This window comes from Eretmochelys imbricata, chromosome 4, assembly GCF_965152235.1.
Source record: "Eretmochelys imbricata isolate rEreImb1 chromosome 4, rEreImb1.hap1, whole genome shotgun sequence".
NCBI lineage: Eukaryota > Metazoa > Chordata > Testudines > Cheloniidae > Eretmochelys > Eretmochelys imbricata.
In genome coordinates, this window is record NC_135575.1 from 131389550 (window position 1) to 131411350 (window position 21801).

At 45.6% G+C, this 21801-nt stretch overlaps 3 protein-coding genes across 5 annotated transcripts in view; 1 reads left to right on the plus strand and 2 right to left on the minus strand.

Moving 5' to 3' along the window:
• POLR1A (RNA polymerase I subunit A) overlaps positions 1–3247 on the minus strand; it is a 56128-nt gene extending 52881 nt beyond the window's left edge. For 2 of the 3 annotated variants that reach the window (XM_077815977.1, XM_077815976.1), the window contains exons 1-2: positions 3068–3247; positions 1965–2169 (exon numbers count right to left, since the gene is read on the minus strand). In XM_077815977.1, coding sequence (XP_077672103.1) covers positions 1965–2169; positions 3068–3144 — 282 coding nt within the window. In that variant the 5' untranslated portion in view covers positions 3145–3247. Of the gene's footprint in view, positions 1–1964; positions 2170–2481; positions 2598–3067 lie in introns of those variants that run through there. The other variant, XM_077815978.1, reaches the window with a different exon arrangement.
• Positions 3248–3364: 117 nt separating this feature from the next.
• The window catches only part of PTCD3 (pentatricopeptide repeat domain 3), a 42130-nt gene continuing 23693 nt past the window's right edge, over positions 3365–21801 (plus strand). Inside the window, exons 1-9 of the mRNA XM_077815983.1 lie at positions 3365–3479; positions 5412–5461; positions 5713–5752; positions 6936–6981; positions 7945–8013; positions 9094–9198; positions 10840–10963; positions 11916–12034; positions 13532–13605. Of these exons, the coding sequence (XP_077672109.1) occupies positions 3376–3479; positions 5412–5461; positions 5713–5752; positions 6936–6981; positions 7945–8013; positions 9094–9198; positions 10840–10963; positions 11916–12034; positions 13532–13605 (731 nt within the window). The 5' untranslated portion in view covers positions 3365–3375. The remainder of the gene's footprint in view (positions 3480–5411; positions 5462–5712; positions 5753–6935; positions 6982–7944; positions 8014–9093; positions 9199–10839; positions 10964–11915; positions 12035–13531; positions 13606–21801) is intronic.
• LOC144264314 (uncharacterized) lies at positions 17878–19275 on the minus strand. Its single transcript, XM_077815984.1, has 2 exons — positions 18873–19275; positions 17878–18224 (listed from the first exon to the last, which is right to left on the minus strand). Exons 1-2 carry the CDS (start codon positions 19273–19275, stop codon positions 17992–17994), a joined length of 636 nt encoding a protein of 211 aa, XP_077672110.1. The 3' UTR covers positions 17878–17991.

Consider the following 21801-nt stretch of genomic DNA (forward strand, 5'->3'; position numbering starts at 1 on the left):
TGGCATTTTCCTTAAAACGAATCAGTGTTATCTGGAAGACAGAAGTTACCAGTCTGCAATACAGAAAGTCTATAGCTTCCAATGCTCTCAAAGAGGGAAGGGTTTCCTTGAAGCCCTGAGCCCACCCATAAGAGCCAGCTTCTCCCTCCACATCCCGGACAGCAGCAGAACCGCTTCACTTTATTTCTATTCAGGTTCATATACCATACCCCTCGCTATGGTATCTGAGACTCTATGCCCTGATCAAGGAGAAAGAGGCATCCAGAGGTAGCATCCTGCTTTAAAACAGCTGATGAGGCTCAGAGTGAAGGACCTTTTCATATTTATAAAAGTTAGTTTGGGGATAGTAGTTACCCACTGATTTTGAATTAGCTGCAGCATGTTACAGAGATGTGAGACTTTGCGTATGGACAGCACCTTCCAGGATCAAGTATGCATGGAGTGCCCTCGAGCTCTACTGAAATCAACAGGAGTTCAGCATCTCTCCTCAGCCACTCAACATACTGCAGGATGTAGCTCTTTGGGCTTTCCTTCACTTGGATATTTACCTAAACAGCTCTTCCAGAATTCTGGACTAGTGAGTTGGTATCAGCTCCTGTGTGACTGCTCTTACTCCATAATACCTATTTAAATAAATTTCCAAGTGTAGACAAGCCCTTAATGTCTGTAAAGCCCTTTGAGATTTTGGATAATAAGCAATATAAATTAAATGCTAAACTAAAGTATTATTACTAATTTGTAATATTACTAATAATTATTTTATTATCAATTTGTGTTTAACCAAGGCACATCTTACAGTAAATGGTACCATTCAAGTATTACATCCTCAATACCTCATAAATAAGGCTGTGACTTTCCAGGACCTCCATGGCTTCTGCAGCCAGCAGGTGCGACTGACCTCAGGGCTGCCCAACCCCCACCCCCAACTGGAGCACCAGTGGGTGCTCCAGAGTCCCATCCTCCCCGCACACTGCCTGGAGCACCAGCATGCACCCCGGAGTCCATCCCCCACCCCCTCCAGTGCACCAACGGATGCCCCCGGAGCCCTCCAGATTTTGTCAGGGGTATATAGTTCAAGTCATGGACACGTCATGCGGCTGTGAATTTTTGTTTATTGACCGTGACTAGTCCATGACTTTTACTAAAAATAACCATGACTAAATCTTAGCCTTACTCAAATAAAATGGCATCTGCTTGCAGTGAATGTTACAGCGAACTGGAGTGAAAGTCTGAAAGGTTTAAGTACATTTCAATGGACTTTCACTCCTCTTATAAAAAGAAAAGAAGTACTTGTGGCACCTTAGAGACTAACCAATTTATTTGAGCATAAGTTTTCATGAGCTACAGCTCACTTCATCGAATGCATCCAATGAAGTGAGCTGTACCTCACGAAAGCTTATGCTCAAATAAATTGGTTAGTCTCTAAGGTGCCGCAAGTACTCCTTTTCTTTTTGCAAATACAGACTAACACGGTTGCTACTTTGAAATCTGACTCCTCTTATAGTGAAACTTCACTGTGCTTATGCTGAAATTTCATTCCATCATAAATTAGTTCTGCTATATTAATCTTCTCTATATGTCCTCTGGCTAAGCAAGGAGGAGTGGTGCATACATCACTACTACAAGGTAGGATGTGACCCTTCGCTCCTCATTTTACTACAGTTTCTTCTATTAGGTGAAAATAAGTTTGGCTAGTCTTACTACAGAGGTTTCTCACTGTAAGTGAAGGCATGGCAATAGCAAGTGGGAAAGGGAGAGAGGAATCATTTGACTATTACAGTGAATATATGTTTAAAATTAAGTCCTTTTGATGGAAGACATTTCACCAGAGGACGATTTCCCTGTATCACTACCTACTGAATCCTTAATAATCTACAAAGATCACTAGCTCTGAAAAACACTAGACTACTAGCTAGTGAAGACTAGTCTACAACATTAACACATTCTCAGCAGCATATACATACATCAAAAAATAGAGGATTGTAGACAGTCAGTGGCAGATCTATGTGGCCTAGGTGTCCGGGACAGTTGCTGAAGTCCTGCATACAAGTGGTACACACTTCTTTGGCATCAGGAGGTCCCAAAGACAAGTCATACAGTCCATTTACTGACGGGTTGCCCACGTTATCTAGGTAACGAGGGTTGCTTATAGCTTTTACACTTAGTTTCCTAAAAATGAAAGAAAAACAAGAAGTTACAGCTATGAAGGCAGATATTGTTAACTTTGTATATGCTTGGGTGTTACGAGTAACAGCAAAAAAGTTAGGGAAAACGATCACGTCTTCCTCCTCCCCCTTTTTTTTTGTGCATTTGCCAGCACTTTGTGTATAGTCAGTTTCACTTGCTTCCTCTGTATACCCAGTCATAGGGCCACATCTATAGAAAACTTTTCCTTAAAGGCTCTAACCACTGCACCACCAACAGTGGCAGGAATGCCAGGCAAGCTAGTCACGACACCCAAGGGAATACTCCTATTCTTACCAGAAGTACCATATTTAATAACCACAGGGTCTGCTCCCCGGCAGCACACAACAGCAGCTCTCCCTCCGCAGTTGGCTAAAGTACCCTCCCTCCTGGGAGCACGCACCAGGTCCTCTTCTCCCTTCCACAACAGAAGAGGGCCACCTCCTCTGCCCCGCTCCCACCCAGGCTGGGGCTTCTCCTCTCCACTTTAGCTCCCATCCTACGGCATAAGACACCCCTTCCCCTGTCTCCAGCGCCCCCCCCCCCCCCCGCCTCATAGGCTGCATTTCACCACAGCCCCCCTCCAGCCTGGGCTGCCCCAGACCCTTCTCCAGTCTGCACGCTCCCGGCCCCCACATGCTGCGCTGGGCTCCAGGAGCGGGGCAGGCACAAGGGCGCCGACCTAGCTCCCCCCAGCCCAAGCGGTGGGGGGGGGGGGGGGCTCTTGGGAAGAGAGCCCAGCACAACGGGCGATCTCCCACCCAGGGACTACACGTCCCAGCATAGCATGCGCCAAGGGTCCATGGGGTTCTGGCCGCTCGGCTGCGCACGGCATGCTGGGAGCAGTAGTTCCCGCGGGGGCCCTCCGGGCTCCGGTCCTCACCTGATCTCCTCGGCCGTGTACATCCCGAAGGAAATACCGGCCAGCCGCCGCCACGGCACCTCTCTGGGCGGCCTCATGGCGGGCGCTCAAGCCGCTCCCTCCTCCCGTTCCGGCACCAGAGACTCCCACAACGGGTAACCACGAGCACCACGCGGCCCCCAACTGCGTGCCCGCACTCAGGGGGAGGGACCGTCTCTGGACGATACCAACTCCACTTCCTGGAGAAAGGTGTCTCCCGCTTCCCTCCTCCTCACAGCGGCAAATGGTACCGCCCCTGCTTCCCAGCATCCCCCGGGCGGGCCGCTAAGATGGCGGGAAGGTGGTTGCGGCACAGCTCCTGGCGGCGAGCGATGCTGTTGAGCGGACGCTGCAGCTTACGGCTACCCAGCACGGGGAAGGGAGCGAGCAGCAGGTAGGAGCAGGGGCCGGGCTGGAGAGCGGCTCCGCGTGCCCTGGGCTGAAAGAGCCGGTAACGCGGGTGGGCGGGCGAGGCGATGAGGCCAGCGCCTGCGCCACGAGAGCGAGTGACTGCTGCGCCTGCGCAGTGTAGTCACCCTTCACGGCGCGGTCTAGCCAGGTGCTGGAATTCAGGCTGGTGCTCCGGGAACGGCTAGGGAAACCGCGCGTGCGCAGTGGCCGTTGTGCCCCGCGGATGGGGTTCCTGGGGTTGACTTTAAGACTCTACCGAAGTTAAATTGTCTGTTGGGGTCTGGCCGGAGGCTGTGAGCGCAGACGATTTGGACAATCCCTGGATTGCAGGGGATCTGCCTCCATTTGCGTGGGGGTTTCAGCTGCCCGGGGAGGGGTCTGCCCTGGCTGCATTAGCGCTTACACGATTTTCAGGACCGGTTCTGGGGCAGCTAGCCCGTTGCTGATTTATTTTTAAACGGCCCCTTTTCCGGTGTGTACTGTTGTTAATTACGTTCATGGCAGTAGTGTCTGGGCAGAACTCCGGAGGACCCCATTGAACAAACAGAGTAGTAAACACTCACTACGCTAGAGACCTTAGTTACAATCTAACAGACGAGAGAGATGAGGAAAGGAAAAAAACTATATCGTGGCGGGTTTTTTTTAATAGCAGTGTTGAGAGACCTGGTTACAAAACGAACACACATCCCTGATCCTGCAGTGAGATACATGTAGGTTCACTCTTTGCACAGGCTCAGGGCCAGTGTTTAGTCTTGTAGTGTATACCAGCCCCAGAGCTGTAACAAAGTTTGGGGGCACAGTCTAATACAAAGTTTAAGCCTGTTTATTTGATAGGAGCAAATAGATTTCAGTACAAATTTACTCTTAAATTTGATTGACATGAAAACCAAAGCGAACAAAAGAGAGGATTGCGTTAAAGGGCATTCTCTTATGTTCTGTGTGCTCTAGAGAGCAAATCACATCCAAATTCAGTGCAAAATGGCTAGCTATCTGTAGGCTGCACAGTACATAGAGGTGCGGTACGCTCATTTCTGAATCAATCTACATCCTGTGAGCTCTTTGAAACAGATCTAATCTGTATTGATCTATAGTTGGTGTTGGCCCTGCCTTGAGCAGGGGGTTGTACTAGATGACCTCCTGAGGTCTCTTCCAACCCTAATCTTCTATGATTCTGTATAAGCATTCAGCCTAGTTCCAGCTTCTAGCACAAAGCTTTGTGTTTGTGCAGGTAGTGCAAGTATTCAAAAACATGGAGAAGAGGGACAAAATCCTGAGAATTTATTTTTTAAATTGCCTTCCATTTTTGGAACCTTTAGAGTTCACATTTTCAAGCTTTTCTCTAGAACAGTGGTTCCCAAACTTGTTCCACCGCTTGTGCAGGGAAAGCCCCTGACAGGCCGGCCGGTTTGTTTACCTGCCGCGTCCGCAGGTTCGGCCGATCGCGGCTCCCACTGACTGCGGTTCGCTGCTCCAGGCTAATGGGAGCTGCTGGAAGCGGCAGCCAGTACGTACGTCGGCCCGCACCACTTCCAGCAGCTCCCATTGGTCTGGAGCAGCGAACCCTGGTCAGTGGGAGCCGCGATCGGCTGAACCTGTGGACACAGCAGGTAAACAAACCGGCTGGCCCGTCAGGGGCTTTCCCTGCACAAGCGGCGGAACAAGTTTGGGAACCACTGCTCTAGAAACTTGGCTAGAGATTCTTGATTCCTGGAGCTGGGGCTTTAAGAAAAACAACATATCAGGAGGCTTGTGATAAAACCCCAAGGTTGGCAATACTGTGTAGGATTGCCACTGACCTGCATTTGTTAATGGTCTAGTTGCTTGCAGTCCAGAATTCTGCAAATCCATTTTTGCAATACACATTAATATATATGCTGATACTCAAAACCCTCATGGCCATGTTTGGTGTCTGTAGGCATTGTTCAGGAACTGCATCACTTCAGAAGACTGAAGCTGACCCAGGAGGTACAGTATCTTAATTATATAGTTCATTTTTACAGCTCTGCAAAATGTACTCTGTTATGTAGTTAAAATAAACAAGGCACTAAAGAGGAATTTAAAACTTACTAGGTTCAGAATTGCCCATCTTAAAAATCAGGACTGCTATTTTTGACTTTTAACAGCTTAGAATAATCCAACAGTTTGGTTGTAGTTGCAGAAATGCCAGTCTCATGTTTGTGTTCTAACAGTATTATGATCAATATTTCTTATTGAAGTTACTGAAGAAGAAATTGTTGTTCCAAGAAAGAAAACTTGGTGAGTGTTAATATCCCATCTCTTGCTCTTCTCCCTCCGAGTTGGGGCCCCTGGAGTTTTTCTGACATCTGTCCCTCTATACTTTTGTGTATGCGAACAGTAAAGAAATCTCAGTTTTGTGTATTTGTGGTATGAGGGAGAAAGTCAATGGGGAAACTGAATGAAGGGCTCTGTCTCCAGTAAGCCACTTTAAAAAACCTCTGTTTCAGTACTTTTGTTTTTTTCTTACTTAAAGACCATGTTTACTAGCCAACCAAATCTTACTGATCTTTTGGGAGGTTGAGGCACATTTCAATATAGCTAAAATAAACTTTTGCCTAATTGGAGTAGATAAAATAAAAGCAGGAGGAAGCTTATATTTCTAAAATCTTGGAGAATGGATTATTGTGGAGGCGATGCTGAAGATATGGTATTGGGTGTACCCCACTCCATTCTTATCATTGCTAGTTGATCCATGGAGGGGAGCTGACTCGAGTGCAGAGTGAATCTTACTAGTTATACTGCAGATCTAGAAGTGAGCTATTAGAGGCAAACCAATATGGATGGGTGTGCTTAGCAATTGAATGTCAGTACAGCATGCTACCTGTGAAGGATTTGAGTTTGGATCCTTGAATTTGCAAGGCCTGGGAGTATTATAGAAAGGAGTAGCTCTTGGCACCGTCTACTACATATCTTTCAATCAGCCCAAGAGTCACAGCATAGGTTACTATATCCAGTCCTCAGTCAGTGCAAGAATTGGTTTCTGTGATTTGAGGCTTTCAGAGATAACATTCTCTCCCTTACCCCTCTCCCCCCAGTTCTCTCTCAACTAGTGCACCTGGCATGGAGGGGATGAAAATACATATATAGACACCATTTTTATAAAGTCTTAAGTGTGTTGGCTGCAATGATTTCATACTAATTAAATAAATATATTATAGGGTATTAAATTAAATGGTTCAACACCACTTCATCAGTCAAGCTTTCATTCCCCTTCTTCTCTCCATGTCCCAAGAGAAAACAATGTATTTTAAATAGGATTAGAATATTTAGAGCATCATTGTACTTGATAGTGCAATTTTTCTTAAAATCCTGATCCCTTGAGACTCTCAATTCATCTAGTACAGGACAAAAAGTTAATACATGGGATGAATTGATGTTGAAAGCCTGTTGCACGCTATTAATGCAAGTTTCTTAAATTTAGGGATAAACTAGCAGTTCTTCAAACACTTGCATCTACAGTAAACAGGGTAAGTACTTTCTTAGGTTATAATCAATCCTGTGGAACTGTGTAGTGCTGCTTTTTAATACACTAGACTTGCATTCTGATGACCTTTTATATACCTGCCACAATCATAAGTGAAAAATGGGATCCTAGTTGCCATCTGAGCACAAACTTGCTGCATCATTCAGCACCTTGAGTCTTCTATGAATAACCTGTCTGAAGCTGTTGCTCTGTAGTAATATGTTAAGATAATGTGTCAGACCAGTGTTGAACTGTTAAAGAATGGAGGAGAGATTGCACATGCACTGTGGACCATAAGAGCCTAATTCTCGGTTGCCATGCACATTGTGCAGCCATTCTCATCAGTGCAGCATGAGTGCGAAGCATATTTTAATATGTCAGCGTCTGATTTGGTAGAGTTTTACATTCATTATGCAAGGTGCTTGGTAGCAGAGAATCAGGCCCTTGGTTTTCACTCTGACTGTACCAAATGAGCCTGCTTAAAAAGCATTATAGACTAAAGACCAGAAATCTTCTAAATCAAGATTCTGTTAGTCATAGGAACAGAGAATCCCAGAGAAGTTAGTGTTTGTTGCTGATTCCTGGAATTAATAGCCCAATCATGCAAGGTGTTAAGAGCCCTTGGGTCCCGTTCATTTCTGTGGCAGTTAAGGCACTTGTTGCTTTGCAGGATGCTCTTCGTACCTTAGTTATTTAGGTTCCCATCTAATGTGATCACTGTATTAATAATGTATGTATACCTATTACGTACTTCTGAAAAACTGGTTAATCATTTATTCCCAAACCAACACATGGCTACATTTCAAACTGGTGAATATTTTGCTAGATAAATATATTCCTCTTTAAAATGGGGTAGAGAGGTGATTGCACTAGATCTGCTGACAGTCCCTTAATTTTAGAGATGAAATAAGATATATCTACAATACACCTGTCTAAAACTTTAAATTCTGCCTTTTCCTTTCTGTAGGATCCTACAGCTGCTCATTATATGTTTCAAGATGACCCCTACCTTATGCCTAGAAACTATTTTGAGTCTGTAAGTATTTCATTTTGAAACTTTGATGAACTCTACCCCCAGGTATTAAGTCGGCACCTTGGGGTTTTTTTTAATTGAAAAAGAAAATAGTTTCTGATCAGTCGTTAAACATGTTCAGAATATTTTTTTCCTTCAGTACTTCTGGTTTCCTGTTGATTATAAGGTTCTTCTGGGCAGGCTTGGGGCAACACCACCAAGCAGGCTCAGACCCCTGCTCTAGACACTTAGCTGCCTGCTCCCTTTCCACTTTAAGAACTGCTACTGTTTCTTCAGTTTAATACCTTATCCACTGGCCTGTACTGCCAGACTCTTTGCTGGTATGCAGTTTTCGTTGAAGAATACAAACCTTTGCACAGATGGTGTTTATGTGCAATGATTACTCAGTTTAAATACTGTCTCTAGAGCTGATGCTTGCAACACAGTATACACTTGCAATTTAGTAAAATTTTGAAATAAAAATGTGAGCTAAAACGTCTGTATAGAATTGTAAATGTATGTGTTGCTCTATGTACCATAAGAAACGAATTGTCCCAACTTGTAAGAGCTTACAGTCTTAAACAGAATAGCCATATTATAGTGGAGTGTGTGGAAAGAATAGTGTTGAGAGGAAGAAAGCTTTGAAAGAGAGAGAGGGTACTTGCAGAGCAGCAGCTGGTTTATCTCAAGCATGGAGGGCAGCAGATAGAAGGCATAAAGTCATGAGTGGGGCGGGGGACAGAATTGGAAGGAGTGCAATATAAGAGAAGGCAAGTAGAAGGAACGTAGGTGGGAGCAAGATTAAATGAGACCTTGAAAGTGAAGCGCAGGAACTTGAATTTGATGTGACTGGAATCCCATAAAAATTAGGATAGAGACTGATGTGATTTGAGAATGAAGATTGGAGAGGTGAAGTCAGAGAGGACAAGGCTGCTGTAGTCAATGTGAGATGGGGGTCGGGGGGAGCTTAGCAGTTGAGATAGCGAAGGAGTGTCCTCCTGTCCCTAAGAAGTGTTCATGCTCTGGGGGAGGCATGACATACTTGACCCCCAGAGGACTAGGTATTGTAAAGAAACAAACTTGTCCCCTTTCCTTCCTATACAGCGTTTATTTTCGTTGTCCAGGGAGTCTGGGAAAAATGCTGCAAAGTACATTGTTAACGGATTCCCTCGATTCTTTGAGAAGGACGTTGCGGAGCCTCATATACCGGTAAACTCTCTGCTCTTGTGGTCATGGTATCTCTACTTTTGCTATGTAGCAATATGGGCAGTAGGACTGTTTGCATAAGGATTATAGGACTGGGCCCAAAAATTAGTCTAAAAATGGCAAAACCTTATGACTTACTACTAAATAACTGAGTGTTCTCTTGTTTACATAAGCTACATATCAGTTTGGGTTTACCAAGGGGAACAACTCTTAAGACCTCAGATAACATTTGTGATTAAAGTCAGTCAAGGCTTTTCAGGCAGAAGTAAGGAGTGAATGGATCTAGGTGATTTTTTTTTTTTTTTTTGGTCTCGAGTTTGGTTTTAATTCTAATGATTTTAGTAAAAAGAAAAGGAGTACTTGTGGCACCTTAGAGACTAACCAATTTATTTGAGCATGAGCTTTCGTGAGCTACAGCTCACTTCATCGCATCCGATAGTCTCTAAGGTGCCACAAGTACTCCTTTTCTTTTTGCGAATACAGACTAACACGGCTGTTACTCTGAAACCAATGATTTTAGTGTTGATGGTCCAGTTTGTAAGTGACTGTCCAGTTAGGAAATGCAGTCCCTAATCCCCAGAAAATGATTCGTGCTACAGTCACTTCTATTATTACATTTTGGGGAGGCAGGGAAGATAGGAGCCATAATGGCTTTTAAGATGGGTAGTACATTTCAGTAGGTATCCTGGCTATTAGATGGTTTGAGCATTATTCTTGGGGGAATTCTGCACCAAAAAATTAAATTCTGCGCACAGTATTTTAAAATTATGAATATTTTATTTGTCAAAATAACAATATAATCATCCCAGTTTCAAATATTTTCATAATTTCTTTCAAAATACCTGTCAGCAAGTATATTGGTAACAATACAGATACCAAAAAAGATTCAGGAAATGTTTTTTGACAAAGAGATTCCTTACTAGGCATATTAATACAGAACTTTGAGTAATAATTCATTTAAACTACAATACAGAATCTAATTTCCTGCACCCCTCAGAAGAAGTGCAAAGGCGTGAGGGAGCCAGAGGAAATGGAGTAGCTGAGGGAGAAGGGAAGTAATTGCTGGGAAGGAGCCAGAGAGTGAACCTGGAAGTTGTTGGGTGTGGGTGGGGGAGATGTGGAATTAATTTGGTGGTTTTGAGTGGGGAGAGTTGAGGATTCTTCTCCATGCAAACCCTGGCTAACCCCTAGCCTCTCTGTCAAGCACATCTATCCCCATCCCCATGTGGTCCTGCACCCTCACTCAGCGCCCCCCCCTTTCCTCCATCCCCATGTGTCCTTGCACCTCCCTACCCCTGTCCCCATGTGTATTTGTGCCCCCCCATGTGTCCCTCACTGTCCATCCTCCCCCCATATCCCACGCCTCCTCATCTGGTTCCATGGGACGGGCACTGTGAGGAACGCAGCCTCTTCTCCCCCGACATCCTCCGTTGACTGCTCGTGCCTGGGAGTGGCTGCCCTCTGTTCTGGTGCCACAGCAGCCCCTAGTGGGCAAGAGGCATAACTGCAGCTCCTCTCTGGCGGAATGTATTTTCTGCAGGAAAAAAAAATTCTGTGGGGGGCGTGAATTCTGCACGTACACAGTGGTACAGAATTCCCCCAGGAGTAGAGCATCCATTCAGCCTATGTGCTCTTTAATTTTAGTGCCTGATGCCAGAGAACCTTACACCTCAGATTGAAGAAGTGAGTGAGGCAGCTCTTAAGGAACGTATCCAGCTTAGAAGAGTAAAAGCTTCTGTGGACATGTTTGATCAGCTCCTGCAAGCAGGTACCACCTTGAGCTACAGAACTGAATTTGGCAGCCAGCATATGTGTATGGAGACCTAGGCGTAGGGTAAAGCTGGTTTAATGTTAATGTACAGAGTTGCAGAACTGATTTGTATTCTTGAGAACTGGTTCTTAAATCTTGGGCTCCCATCTGCTATCACTTGTTCACTGAGACATTCTTAGTAGTCTTACGAATGATACACTTTGCTAGCTCAGCAGCGGGAGATAAGGGTGTCAAGAGGGAGGAGGTTCCAAGATAGGCTCTTCCTTTTACCGCTCTAGTTAATCTGGGCCATATGTCTGTCAAGAAGCAGGAAAGACCCTGGAATGCAAGGCCTTTTGAATAAAGAGCTAAAAAGAAATATGAGGTAATGGGAGCTGAGAAGGCCTTGCCCTAACAAATGGAGAGGAGAGGATTCCATTACATGAATTTAAAGCTTGTTGAGACTAAATGTTTTTGATGGGGAAGGTGGTTTGCTGTCCTAGAACACGTTGTCCCTCACTAGCTTTTTTTTGACAGGGCAGAGCACAGGAGCCCTTACCGAAAGCTTATGGTGTTTTAGTTGGGTTATACTGGTATTGCAGCACTTTCACTGTTGGCCACTATCTGTCACCCCCACACCAGCCAATACTTGGTCAGCAAAGCTCTATCTCTTGTCCATGCTCTGGATAGCCAGCAGTGGCATCAGTGTTACAGCCAAGAAGACAGACATTTTTTTTATGGGTACTAAAATGCTATTCTGTGGTCACCCCATTCTGAAGTGACTGTGTAATCTGGATGTGTAATTCTGGGAGTGTTGCTTTTGAACCCATCTTTGTTCATATAAAGTTGCTTTCTGGAAATTCTACATGCTGTGACATGTTTTGGTGTCAATGAAGAGCCCCATTTCATGAGTGTTGAATAAACAATGTATCCTTTATGCTTCATAATTCTGCTTTCTCATTGCTTGCAGGAACCCCTTTATCTCTGGAGACATCAAACCGTCTTCTGGATCTATTATGTTTCTATGGAGACAGAGAGCCTAATGGGGAAGACCAGTCCGAACAAAAGGAGGAGCTGGAAGAATCGGAGGTACAAAAAACTGTAAAGAGGCTGTTTAGTTAACTTTCTGCTCAAATAGTAGGAGAGCACATGTGATAGCAAGAACTTCCTCACACCTTGTGTGCCTGGAGAGGCATGAGTGTGCTGAGCAGTTACAAATCTTGTGAACTGACCAAAGTGGCCTACTTTTAAAAGCTGTCCAGACTTAGCTGAAACCTTGCTGGCAAGAACCATGCTTAAAAAGTTGTTGTTGATCTGTATGGTGGTGAAGGTGGATAACATTTTTTTTTCTGCCCGCCATGTTTTTATAATTAAAAAAAAAGTGATATCCTACAAAGAGGGCCTAGCCTGTGGCAAGGGTTGACTTAGTGTACTTCTCAGGTTGGGATCTCTGCCTTCACAGATCAGAGAATTGGGTACCAAGAACCATGATAAAGCACTGACATGCTGGTCAGGCTTCAGCCATGGCTGGCATCTAAGGTCCTAATGTGCAGCCAGCATATTGATGGGACTGATGCCAAGGCCTGTTGACCAGGAACAAGCAATTGTTTATCCCACATGAGTGCTGCTGCTCTCTCCTTGGCCCTGTGGTAAAGAAAGGAGAGTGTGTCTTGATACTGTTCCCTCTCACTCCCTACCTTCCTACTTCCCTACTCTCCAATTCCACCACTCTGGTTCCAGTTCACTGCCTGTTTCGCTCGCCCACGTACTCAAAGATTTCTGACTGGCTGAATTCCTTTCCTGTACCCTGGTTAGCATACAGAGCATGGAGACAGGTGTCTCTTGCTTTTAGATGAAGTGGGCAATGGGGACAACATTTCTAATCTATGCCCAGGGTGGGCAACAGGGTGCATGTGGTTCTGCAGGGTGAACAGGAATAATTGAAATACATTCTGATTTAATATTTACTTTTTTTGTATTTTGAGGTAGCGATTAATGACAGGAGCAAACACTTTCAGACAGAAATGTCATTTCTGACCTGACTGTCCCATTAATAAATGAAACCCATCTTGATGCATTTAATTTGGGAGACCAACACACATACTTCTCTTGTAAACACACACACGTGTGTGTGTGTGTGTGAGAGAGAGAGAGAAAATCTATATTAAAATCCATTTTTTTAAGAAAATTTTTAAGCACCAAACAAGGTGATGCAAACTGGCTTCCTTGTCATCTCAAGGCAGACAAACCAATTGTGATTTATACATGGTGAGAGGAGTCTAATGTTCCTCTTCTTTCTGTGCTCCATACATGAGTTCACTTATAGTTCATATTCACTTGTCTGTTGTAGATTGGGAGGCAGGGTGAAGGAATATGGTTTCACCTGCAAGCAATGTCTACACTGTATGTGACCCCACTGGTGACTAGGGGGAAGACATGGAATCACTAGACTTCTTTTGCAGTGTATAAATCTTGTTTAGTTGGAGCTGTCTTTAGCCTATTTAATTCTAGGTATCACTTATTAGAATTGTAATAAAAGGTTGATATTTTACTCATTGTAAATATTTGTGGCAAAAATCTTTTCAGGAGGAAGTTCCGGATCAGAGGAGACGGAAGGGGCGTTCACGGAAGACCTCAGACTTCATTGGCCCTAAGTGGAGGTATGTATAGAAGGTGTTCCTGCAGTCTCTTGGGGTTTTATTAAATGTAATTTGGATGTGAATCTTGCGGTGTTCTAAGATTTCAGTTTCTTTTTGTTGTGTTTGTAAAGACCTATTAACATATCTGCAGCTGACTCCTCTTTATACCATATGTTGATGTATTTAAAATATACAGTAGAACCTCAGAGTTACGAACTGACTAGTCAACTACACACCTCGTTTGGAACCGGAAGTATGCAATCAGACAGCAGCAGAGACGAAAATAAAAAAGGAAATACAGTACAATACTATGTTAAATGTTAAGTACTAAAAAGTAAAGGTAAAGCCGCATTTTTCTTCTCCATAGTAAAGTTTCAAAACTGTATTAAGTCAATGTTCAGTTGTAAACTTTTGAAAGAACAACCATAAAGTTTTGTTCAGAATTATGAATATTTCATAGTTATGAACAACCTCCATTCCTGTGGTGTTCGTAACTCTGAGGTTTTACTGTACTTTTTCTAGAGTGGTAATCAAGATCCAGTAAGAGATTTAAGAATGGCTTGACCTTTTACCTCTGGCTTAACATGGTTGGAGAAGTTTGTAAATCTTATACACAGTCTATATTCTGCAACATTTGAGAGAGGGTGGGCTGACAAGCATAGGTGTGACTAGCAAATAGTAACCAACAGAGTGCAACTATGTTACATCTGTCATCCTGAAGAATTCTGAAGCACCAGGAGAAAATTAAAAAAAAAAAAAAAAAAACAGTAAGGGGACAATAAAAATGCCATCATGGCTAAATAGCACATTAAAAAGGCATTTAGAGGCAGAAAGGCATCCTTGAAAAACTGGAAGTCAGATCCTAGTGAGAAAAATAGAAAGGAGCATAAACTCTGGCAAGTCGTGTAAAAGTAGAATAAGGCAAGCTAAGAAAGAACTTGAAGAACAATGAACAATTAACTAAGGACACAAAATCTGACAGCAAAAAAATTAAGTACATCAGAAGCAGGAAGCCTGCCAAACAATCAGTGTGGTCACTGGATGATCAAGATGCTAAAGGAGTACTCAAGGAAGACCAGGCCATTGCAGAGAAGCTAAATGAGCCATTCTTTTTAGATGACAAATCTGAGGAACTCTCCCAGAATGAAGAGTCAATAGAGAAGGTTTTGGAACAAATTGATAAATGGTAAGAAGTCACCAGGACCAGATGGTATTCAACCAAAAGTTGTGAAGGAACTTGAGAACTACTAACTGTAGTATGTAATCTATCACTTAAATCAGCCTCTGTACCAGATGACTTGAAGATAGCTAGTGTAATGTCTATTTTTAAAAAAATGTTCCAGAGGCAATCCTGGCAATTGCAGGCCAATACGCCTAACTTCAATACCAGGCAAATTGTTTGAAACTATAGTAAAGAACAGAATTATCAGACAGATAGATGAACATGATATGTTGGGAAGAGTCAACACGGCTTTTGTAAAGAGAAATCATGCCTTGCCAATCTATGGGTATGTCTACACTACGAAATTAGGTTGAATTTATAGAAGTCGGTTTTTTAGAAATCATTTTTATATAGTCCATTGTGTGTGTCCCCACACAAAATGCTCTAAGTGCATTAATTCAGCGGAGTGTTTCCACAGTACCGAGGCTAGCGTCGACTTCTGGAGCGTTGCACTGTGGGTAGCTATCCCACAGTTCCCGCAGTCTCCACTGCCCATTGGAATTCTGGGTTGAGATCCCAATGCCTAATGGGGCAAAAACATTGTCGCAGGTGGTTCTGGGTACATGTCGTCAGGCCCTCCCTCCCTCCCTCCTTGAAAGCAATGGCAGACAATCGTTTTGCGCCTTTTTTCCTGAGTTACCTGTGCAGACGCCATACCACGGCAAGCAGGGAGCCCGCTTAGCTCACTGTCACCGTACGTCTCCTGGGTGCTGGCAGACGCGGTACTGCAAGCAGCCCATTGCCTTTTGGCAGCAGACGGTGCAATAGGCCTGATAACCATCGTCGTCATGTCCGAGGTGCTCCTGGCCGCCTCGGTAAGGTCGGTCAGGAGCACCTGGGCAGACACGGGCGCAGGGACTAAAATAGGAGTGACTCGACCAGGTCATTCTTTTTAGTCCTGCCGGCAGTCCTACTGCACCATCTTCTGATGAGCAGCCAGGAGATGAGGATGGCTAGCACTCCTACTGCACCGTCTGCTGCCAGCCAAAGATCTAAAAGACAGATGGAGTGGATCAAAACAAGAAATGCACCAGATTTGTTTTGTATTCATTTGCTTCCCCCTCCCTCCCTCTGTGAAATCAACAGCCGACAATCGTCAGGAGCACTGTGAAAAGTTTAATGGAGATTCAGTCCTGCCTGAAATACTGGGGGGAGGGATAGCTCAGTGGGTTGAGCATTGGCCTGCTAAACCCAGGGTTTTGAGTTCAATCTTTGAGGGGCCCACTCTGTGTGACATTTGTTTTTGTTTCTCCTTGATGTAAAGCCACCCCCTTTGTTGATTTTAATTCCCTGTAAGCCAAGTCGTCAGTCGCCCCTCCCTCCGTCAGAGCAACAGTAGACAATCGTTCCGCACCTTTTTTCTGTGCAGACGCCATACCACGGGAAGCATGGAGCCCGCTCAGATCACTTTGGCAATTAGGAGCACATTAAACACCACGTGCATTATCCAGCAGTATATGCAGCACCAGAACGTGGCAAAACGAAACCGGGCGAGTAGGCGACATCAGCGCGGTGACGAGAGTGATGAAGACATGGACACAGACTTCTCTCAAAGCACAGGCCCTGGCAATGTAGGCATCATGGTGCTAAAGGGGCAGGTTCGTGCAGTAGAACGCCGATTCTGAGCCCAGGAAACAAGCACAGACTGGTGGGACCGCATAGTATCGCAGGTCTGGGATGATTCCCACTGGCTGCGAAACTTTCGCATTCGTAAAGGCACTTTCATGGAACTTTGTGACTTGCTTTCCCCTGCCCTGAGGCACAAGACCAAGATGAGAGCAGCCCTCACAGTTGAGAAGCGACTGGCAATAGCCCAGTGGAAGCTTGCAATGCCAGACAGCTACCGGTCAGTCAGGAATCAGTTTGGAGTGGGCAAATCTACTGTGGAGGCTGCTGTGCTGCAAGTAGCCAATGCAATCAAAGATCTGCTGATATCAAGGGTAGTGACCCTGGGAAATGGGCAGGTCATAGTGGATGGCTTTGCTGCAATGGGATTCCCTAACTGTGGTGGGGCCATAGACAGAACTCATATGCCTATCTTGGCACCAGAGCACCAAGCCGGCGAGAACATAAAGCGCAAGGGGTACTTTTCAATAGTGCTGCAAGCACTGGTGGATCACAAGGGACGTTTCACCAACATCAGCGTGGGATAGCCAGGAAAGGTACATGACGCTCGCATCTTCAGGAACTCTGGTCTGTTTCAAAAGCTGCAGGAAAGGACTTTATTCCCAGACCAGAAAATAACTGTTGGGAATGTTGAAATGCCTATAGTTATCCTTGGGGACCCAGCCTACCCCTTAATGCCATGGCTCAAGAAGCCATACATAGGCACCCTGGACAGTAGTCAGGAGCTGTTCAACTACAGGCTGAGCAAGTGCAGAATGGTGGTAGAATGTGTATATGGATGTTTAAAAGCACGCTGGCGCAGTTTACTGACTCAGTTAGACCTCAGCGAAACCAATATTGCCACTGTTATTACTGCTTTCTGTGCACTCCACAATATCTGTGAGAGTAAGGGGGAGATATTTATGGCGGGGTGGGAGGTTGAGGCAAATCGCCTGGCCCCTGGTTATGCGCAGCCAGACACCAGGGAGGTTAGAAGATCACAGGAGGTCACGGTGCACATCAGAGAAGCTTTGAAAACCAGTTTCATGACTGGCCAAGCTATGATGTGAAAGTTCTGTTTGTTTCTCCTTGATGAAACCCCCTGCCCCTTGGTTCACTCTACTTCCCGGTAAGCTAACCACCCTCCCCTCCTCCCTTCGATCACCGCTTGCAGAGGCAATAAAGTCATTGTTGCTTCACATTCATGCATTCTTTATTAATTCATCACACAAACAGGGGGATAACTACCAAGGTAGCCCGGGAGGGGTGGTGGAGGAGGGAAGGACAAGGCCACACAGCACTTTAAAAGTTTAAAACTTATTGAATGCCAGCCTTCTGTTGCTTGGGCAATCCTCTGGGGTGGAGTGGCTGGGTGGCCGGAGGGGGGCCCCCCCACCGCGTACTTGGGCATCTGGGTGAGGAGGCTATGGAACTTGGGGAGGAGGGCGGTTACACAGGGGCTGTCACGGTGGTGGTCTGTGCTCCTGCTGCCTTTCCTGCAGCTCAACCATACGCTGGAGCATATGAGTTTGGTCCTCCAGCAGCCTCAGCATTGAATCCTGCCTCCTCTCTTTACGCTGCTACCCCCTATCGACTTCAGCCCTCTCTTTAGCCCACCATCTCTCTTCCCGGTCATTTTGTGCTTTCTTGCACTCTGACATTGTCTGTCTCCATGCATTCGTCTGTGCTCTGTCAGTGTGGGAGGACAGCATGAGCTCAGAGAACATTTCATCGCGAGTGCGTTTTTTTCGCCTTCTGATCTTCGCTAGCCTCTGAGAAGAAGAAGATCCTGTGATTCTTGAAACACGTGCAGCTGGTGGAGAAAAAAAAAGGGACAGTGGTATTTAAAAAGACACATTTTATAGAACAATGGGTACGCTCTTTCTCGGTAAATCTTGCTGGTAACATTACATACATAGCACATGTGCTTTCGTTACAAGGTCGCATTTTGCCTCCCCCGACCACATGGTTAACCCCTTCCCGTGGCTAACAGCGGGGAACATTTCTGTTCAGCCACAGGCAAACAGCCCAGCAGGAACTGGCACCTCTGAATGTCCCCTTAAGAAAAGCACCCTATTTCAACGAGGTGACCATGAATGATATCACTCTCCTGAGGATAACACAGAGAGATAAAGAACGGATGTTGTTTGAACACCAGCAAACATACGCTGCAGTGCTTTGTTCTGCAGTGATTCTCGACTACATACTACTGGTCTGGTGTGGTAAAGTGTCCTACCATGGTGGATGGAATAAGGCTGCCCTCCCCAGAAACCTTTTGCAAAGGCTTTTGGAATATATCCAGGAGAGCTTTATGGAGATGTCCCTGGAGGATTTCTGCTCCATCCCCAGACACGTTAACGGACTTTTCCAGTAATTGTACTGGCCGTGAATGCCAAGGCAAATTAATCATTAAACATGCCTGCTTTTAAACCATGTAAACTATTTGAAAAGGTACACTCACCAGAGGTCCCTTCTCTGCCTGGCGGGTCCGGGAGGCAGCCTTGGGTGGGTTCAGAGGGTACTGGCTCCAGGTCCAGGGTGAGAAACAGTTCCTGGCTGTTGGGAAAATCGGTTTCTCCGCTTGCTTGCTGTGAGCTATCTACAACCTCCTCATCATCATCTTCCTCGTCCCCAAAACCTGCTTCCATGTTGCCTCCATCTCCACTGAAGGAGTCAAACAACACAACTGGGGTAGTGGTGGCTGAACCCCCTAAAATGGCATGCAGCTCATCATAGAAGCAGCATGTTTGGGGCTCTGACCCGGAGCGGCCATTTGCCTCTCTGGTTTTCTGGTAGGCTTGCCTCAGCTCCTTAAGTTTCACACGGCACTGCTTCGGGTCCCTGTTATGGCCTCTGTCCTTCATGCCTTGGGAGTTTTTGACAAATGTTTTGGCATTTCAAAAACTGGAATGGAGTTCTGATAGCTCAGATTCCTCTCCCCATACAGCAAGCAGATTCCGTACCTCCCGTTCAGTCCATACTGGAGCTCTTTTGCGATTCTGGGACTCCATCATGGACACCTCTGCTGATGACCTCTGCACTCACGTGCAGCTTGCCATGCTGACCAAAGAGGAAATGAAATTCAAAAGTTCGCGGGCCTTTTCCTGTCTACCTGGCCAGTGCATCTGAGTTGAGAGTGCTGTCCAGAGAGGTCACAATGGAGCACTCTGGGATAGCTCCCGGAGGCCAGTGCTGTCTAATTGCATCCACAGTACCCCAAATTCGACCCGGCCAGGTTGATTTCAGAGCTAATCCCCTTGTCAGAGGTGGAGTAAGGAAATCGATTTTAAGAGCCCTTTAAGTCAAAAAAAAAAGGGGCTTCGTCGTGTGGATGGGTGCAGGGTTAAATCAATTTAATGCTGCTAAATTTGACCTCAACTCCTAGTGTAGACTAGGGCTATTAGAATTCTTTGAGGAGTCAGCAAGCATGGGGACAAGGATGATCCAGTGGATATAGTGTACTTGGACTTTCAGGAAGCTTTTGAAAAGGTCCCACACCAAAGGCTTTAAGCTAAATAAACATTCATGGGATATGAGGGAAAGTCCTCTCATGGATCAGTATCTGATTCAAGGACAGGAAGCAAAGGTAGGAATAAATAGTCAGTTTTCACAATGGGAAGGGGTAAATAGTGGGATCCCCCAAGGATCTGCATTGGGCCCTATGTGGTTCAACATTACCCCTTTTCCAGATCATTTATGAAACAGTGAGACGGCAAAGTTTGCAGATGAGACAAAATTACTCAAGATGGTTACGTCCAAAGCAGACTGCGAAGAGTTACAAATGAATCTCACTAAACTGGGTGACTGGGCAAGAAAATGGCAGATGAAATTCAGTACTGATAAATGCAAAGTGATGCTAATTGGAAAACTTAATCCCAACAATACATACAAAATGATGGGGTCTAAACTAGCTGTTACCACTCAAGAAAGATATCTTGGTGTCATTGTGGGTAATTCTCTTAAAAACATCTGCTTAATGTGCAGCAGCAGTCAAAGAAACTTATAGAATGTTAGGAACTATTAGGAAAGGGATAGATAATAAGATAGAAAATATATCATAATGCCACTGCATAATGCCATGGTATGCCCTCATCTTGAATACAGCATGCATCTCTGATTGCGTCATCTCAAAAAAAGATATATTAGAATTGGAAAAGGGGCAGAGAAGGGCAACACAAACGCTTGGGGTATGGAACAGCTTCCCTACAGGGAGAGATTAAAAAGACTGGGTCTGTTCAACTTAGAAAAGAGATGACTCGCGGCAGGGGGGTATGATAGAGGTCTATACAATTATGAGTGGTATGGAGAAAGTGAATAGGGAAGTATTATTTACCTTTTCACATAACACAAGAACTTGGGGTCACCCAATTAAATTAATAGGCAGAAGTTTAAAACAGACAAAAGGAAGTAGTTCTTCACACAATCAACCAACAGTATAACTGGGTTCAGAAAAGAATTAGATAAGTTCATGGAGGATAGGTCCATCAATGGCTGTAAGCTAAGATAGTTAGAGTTGCAACTTCATGCCCTGGGGTGTCCCTAAGCCTCCAACAGCCAGAAGCTGGGACTGGATAACAGAGGATGGATTACTCCAAATTTCCTTGTTCTGTTCATTTCTTTTGAAGTACCTGCAACTGACCACTGTCAGACTGGATATTGGGCTAGAAGGACCCATTGGTCTGATCTAGTATGGCAGGGTGGGCAAACTCTTTGGCCCAAGCGCCACATCTGGGTATGGAAATTGTATGGCAGGCTCTGTATGCTCACAAAATTGAAGGTGCAGGAGGGTGTGAGGGCTCCGGCTGGGGGTGTGGGCTCTGGGGTGGGGCTGGGAATGAGGAGTTGGGGAAGCAGGAGGGTGCTCCGGGCTGGGACTGAGGGGTTCAGAGGGCAGGAGGGGGATTAGGGCTGAGGTAGGGGGTTGGGGCTCTGGAGGGGGTCGGGGGGGCAGGCTCTGGGTAGCACTTATCTCAAGCAGCTCCCAGAAACAGCGGCATGCCTGCCCCCCCTCCTCCCCGGCTCCTATGCAGAGGCGTGGCCAGGTGGTTCTGCGCACTTCCCTGTGTGCAGACGCTGCTCCTGCAGCTTCCACTGGCTGCGGTTCCCAGCCAATGGGAGCTGCGGGGGTAGCGCTTGAGGTGGGGGCAGTGTGCAGAGCTGCCCCTACATGTAGGAGCCGGAGGGGAGACATGCCACTGCTTCTGGGAGCCGTGCGGAGTGGGGTAAGACCCCAACCCCACTCCCTGGCTGGAGCACCAGAGCGGGACAAGCCCCAGACCCCACTTCCTGGAGGGAACTCGAGGGCCAGATTAAAATGTCTGGAGGGCCGGATGCGGCCCCTGGCCATAGTTTGCTCACCTCTGCAGTATGGCCATTCTTATGTTCTTATG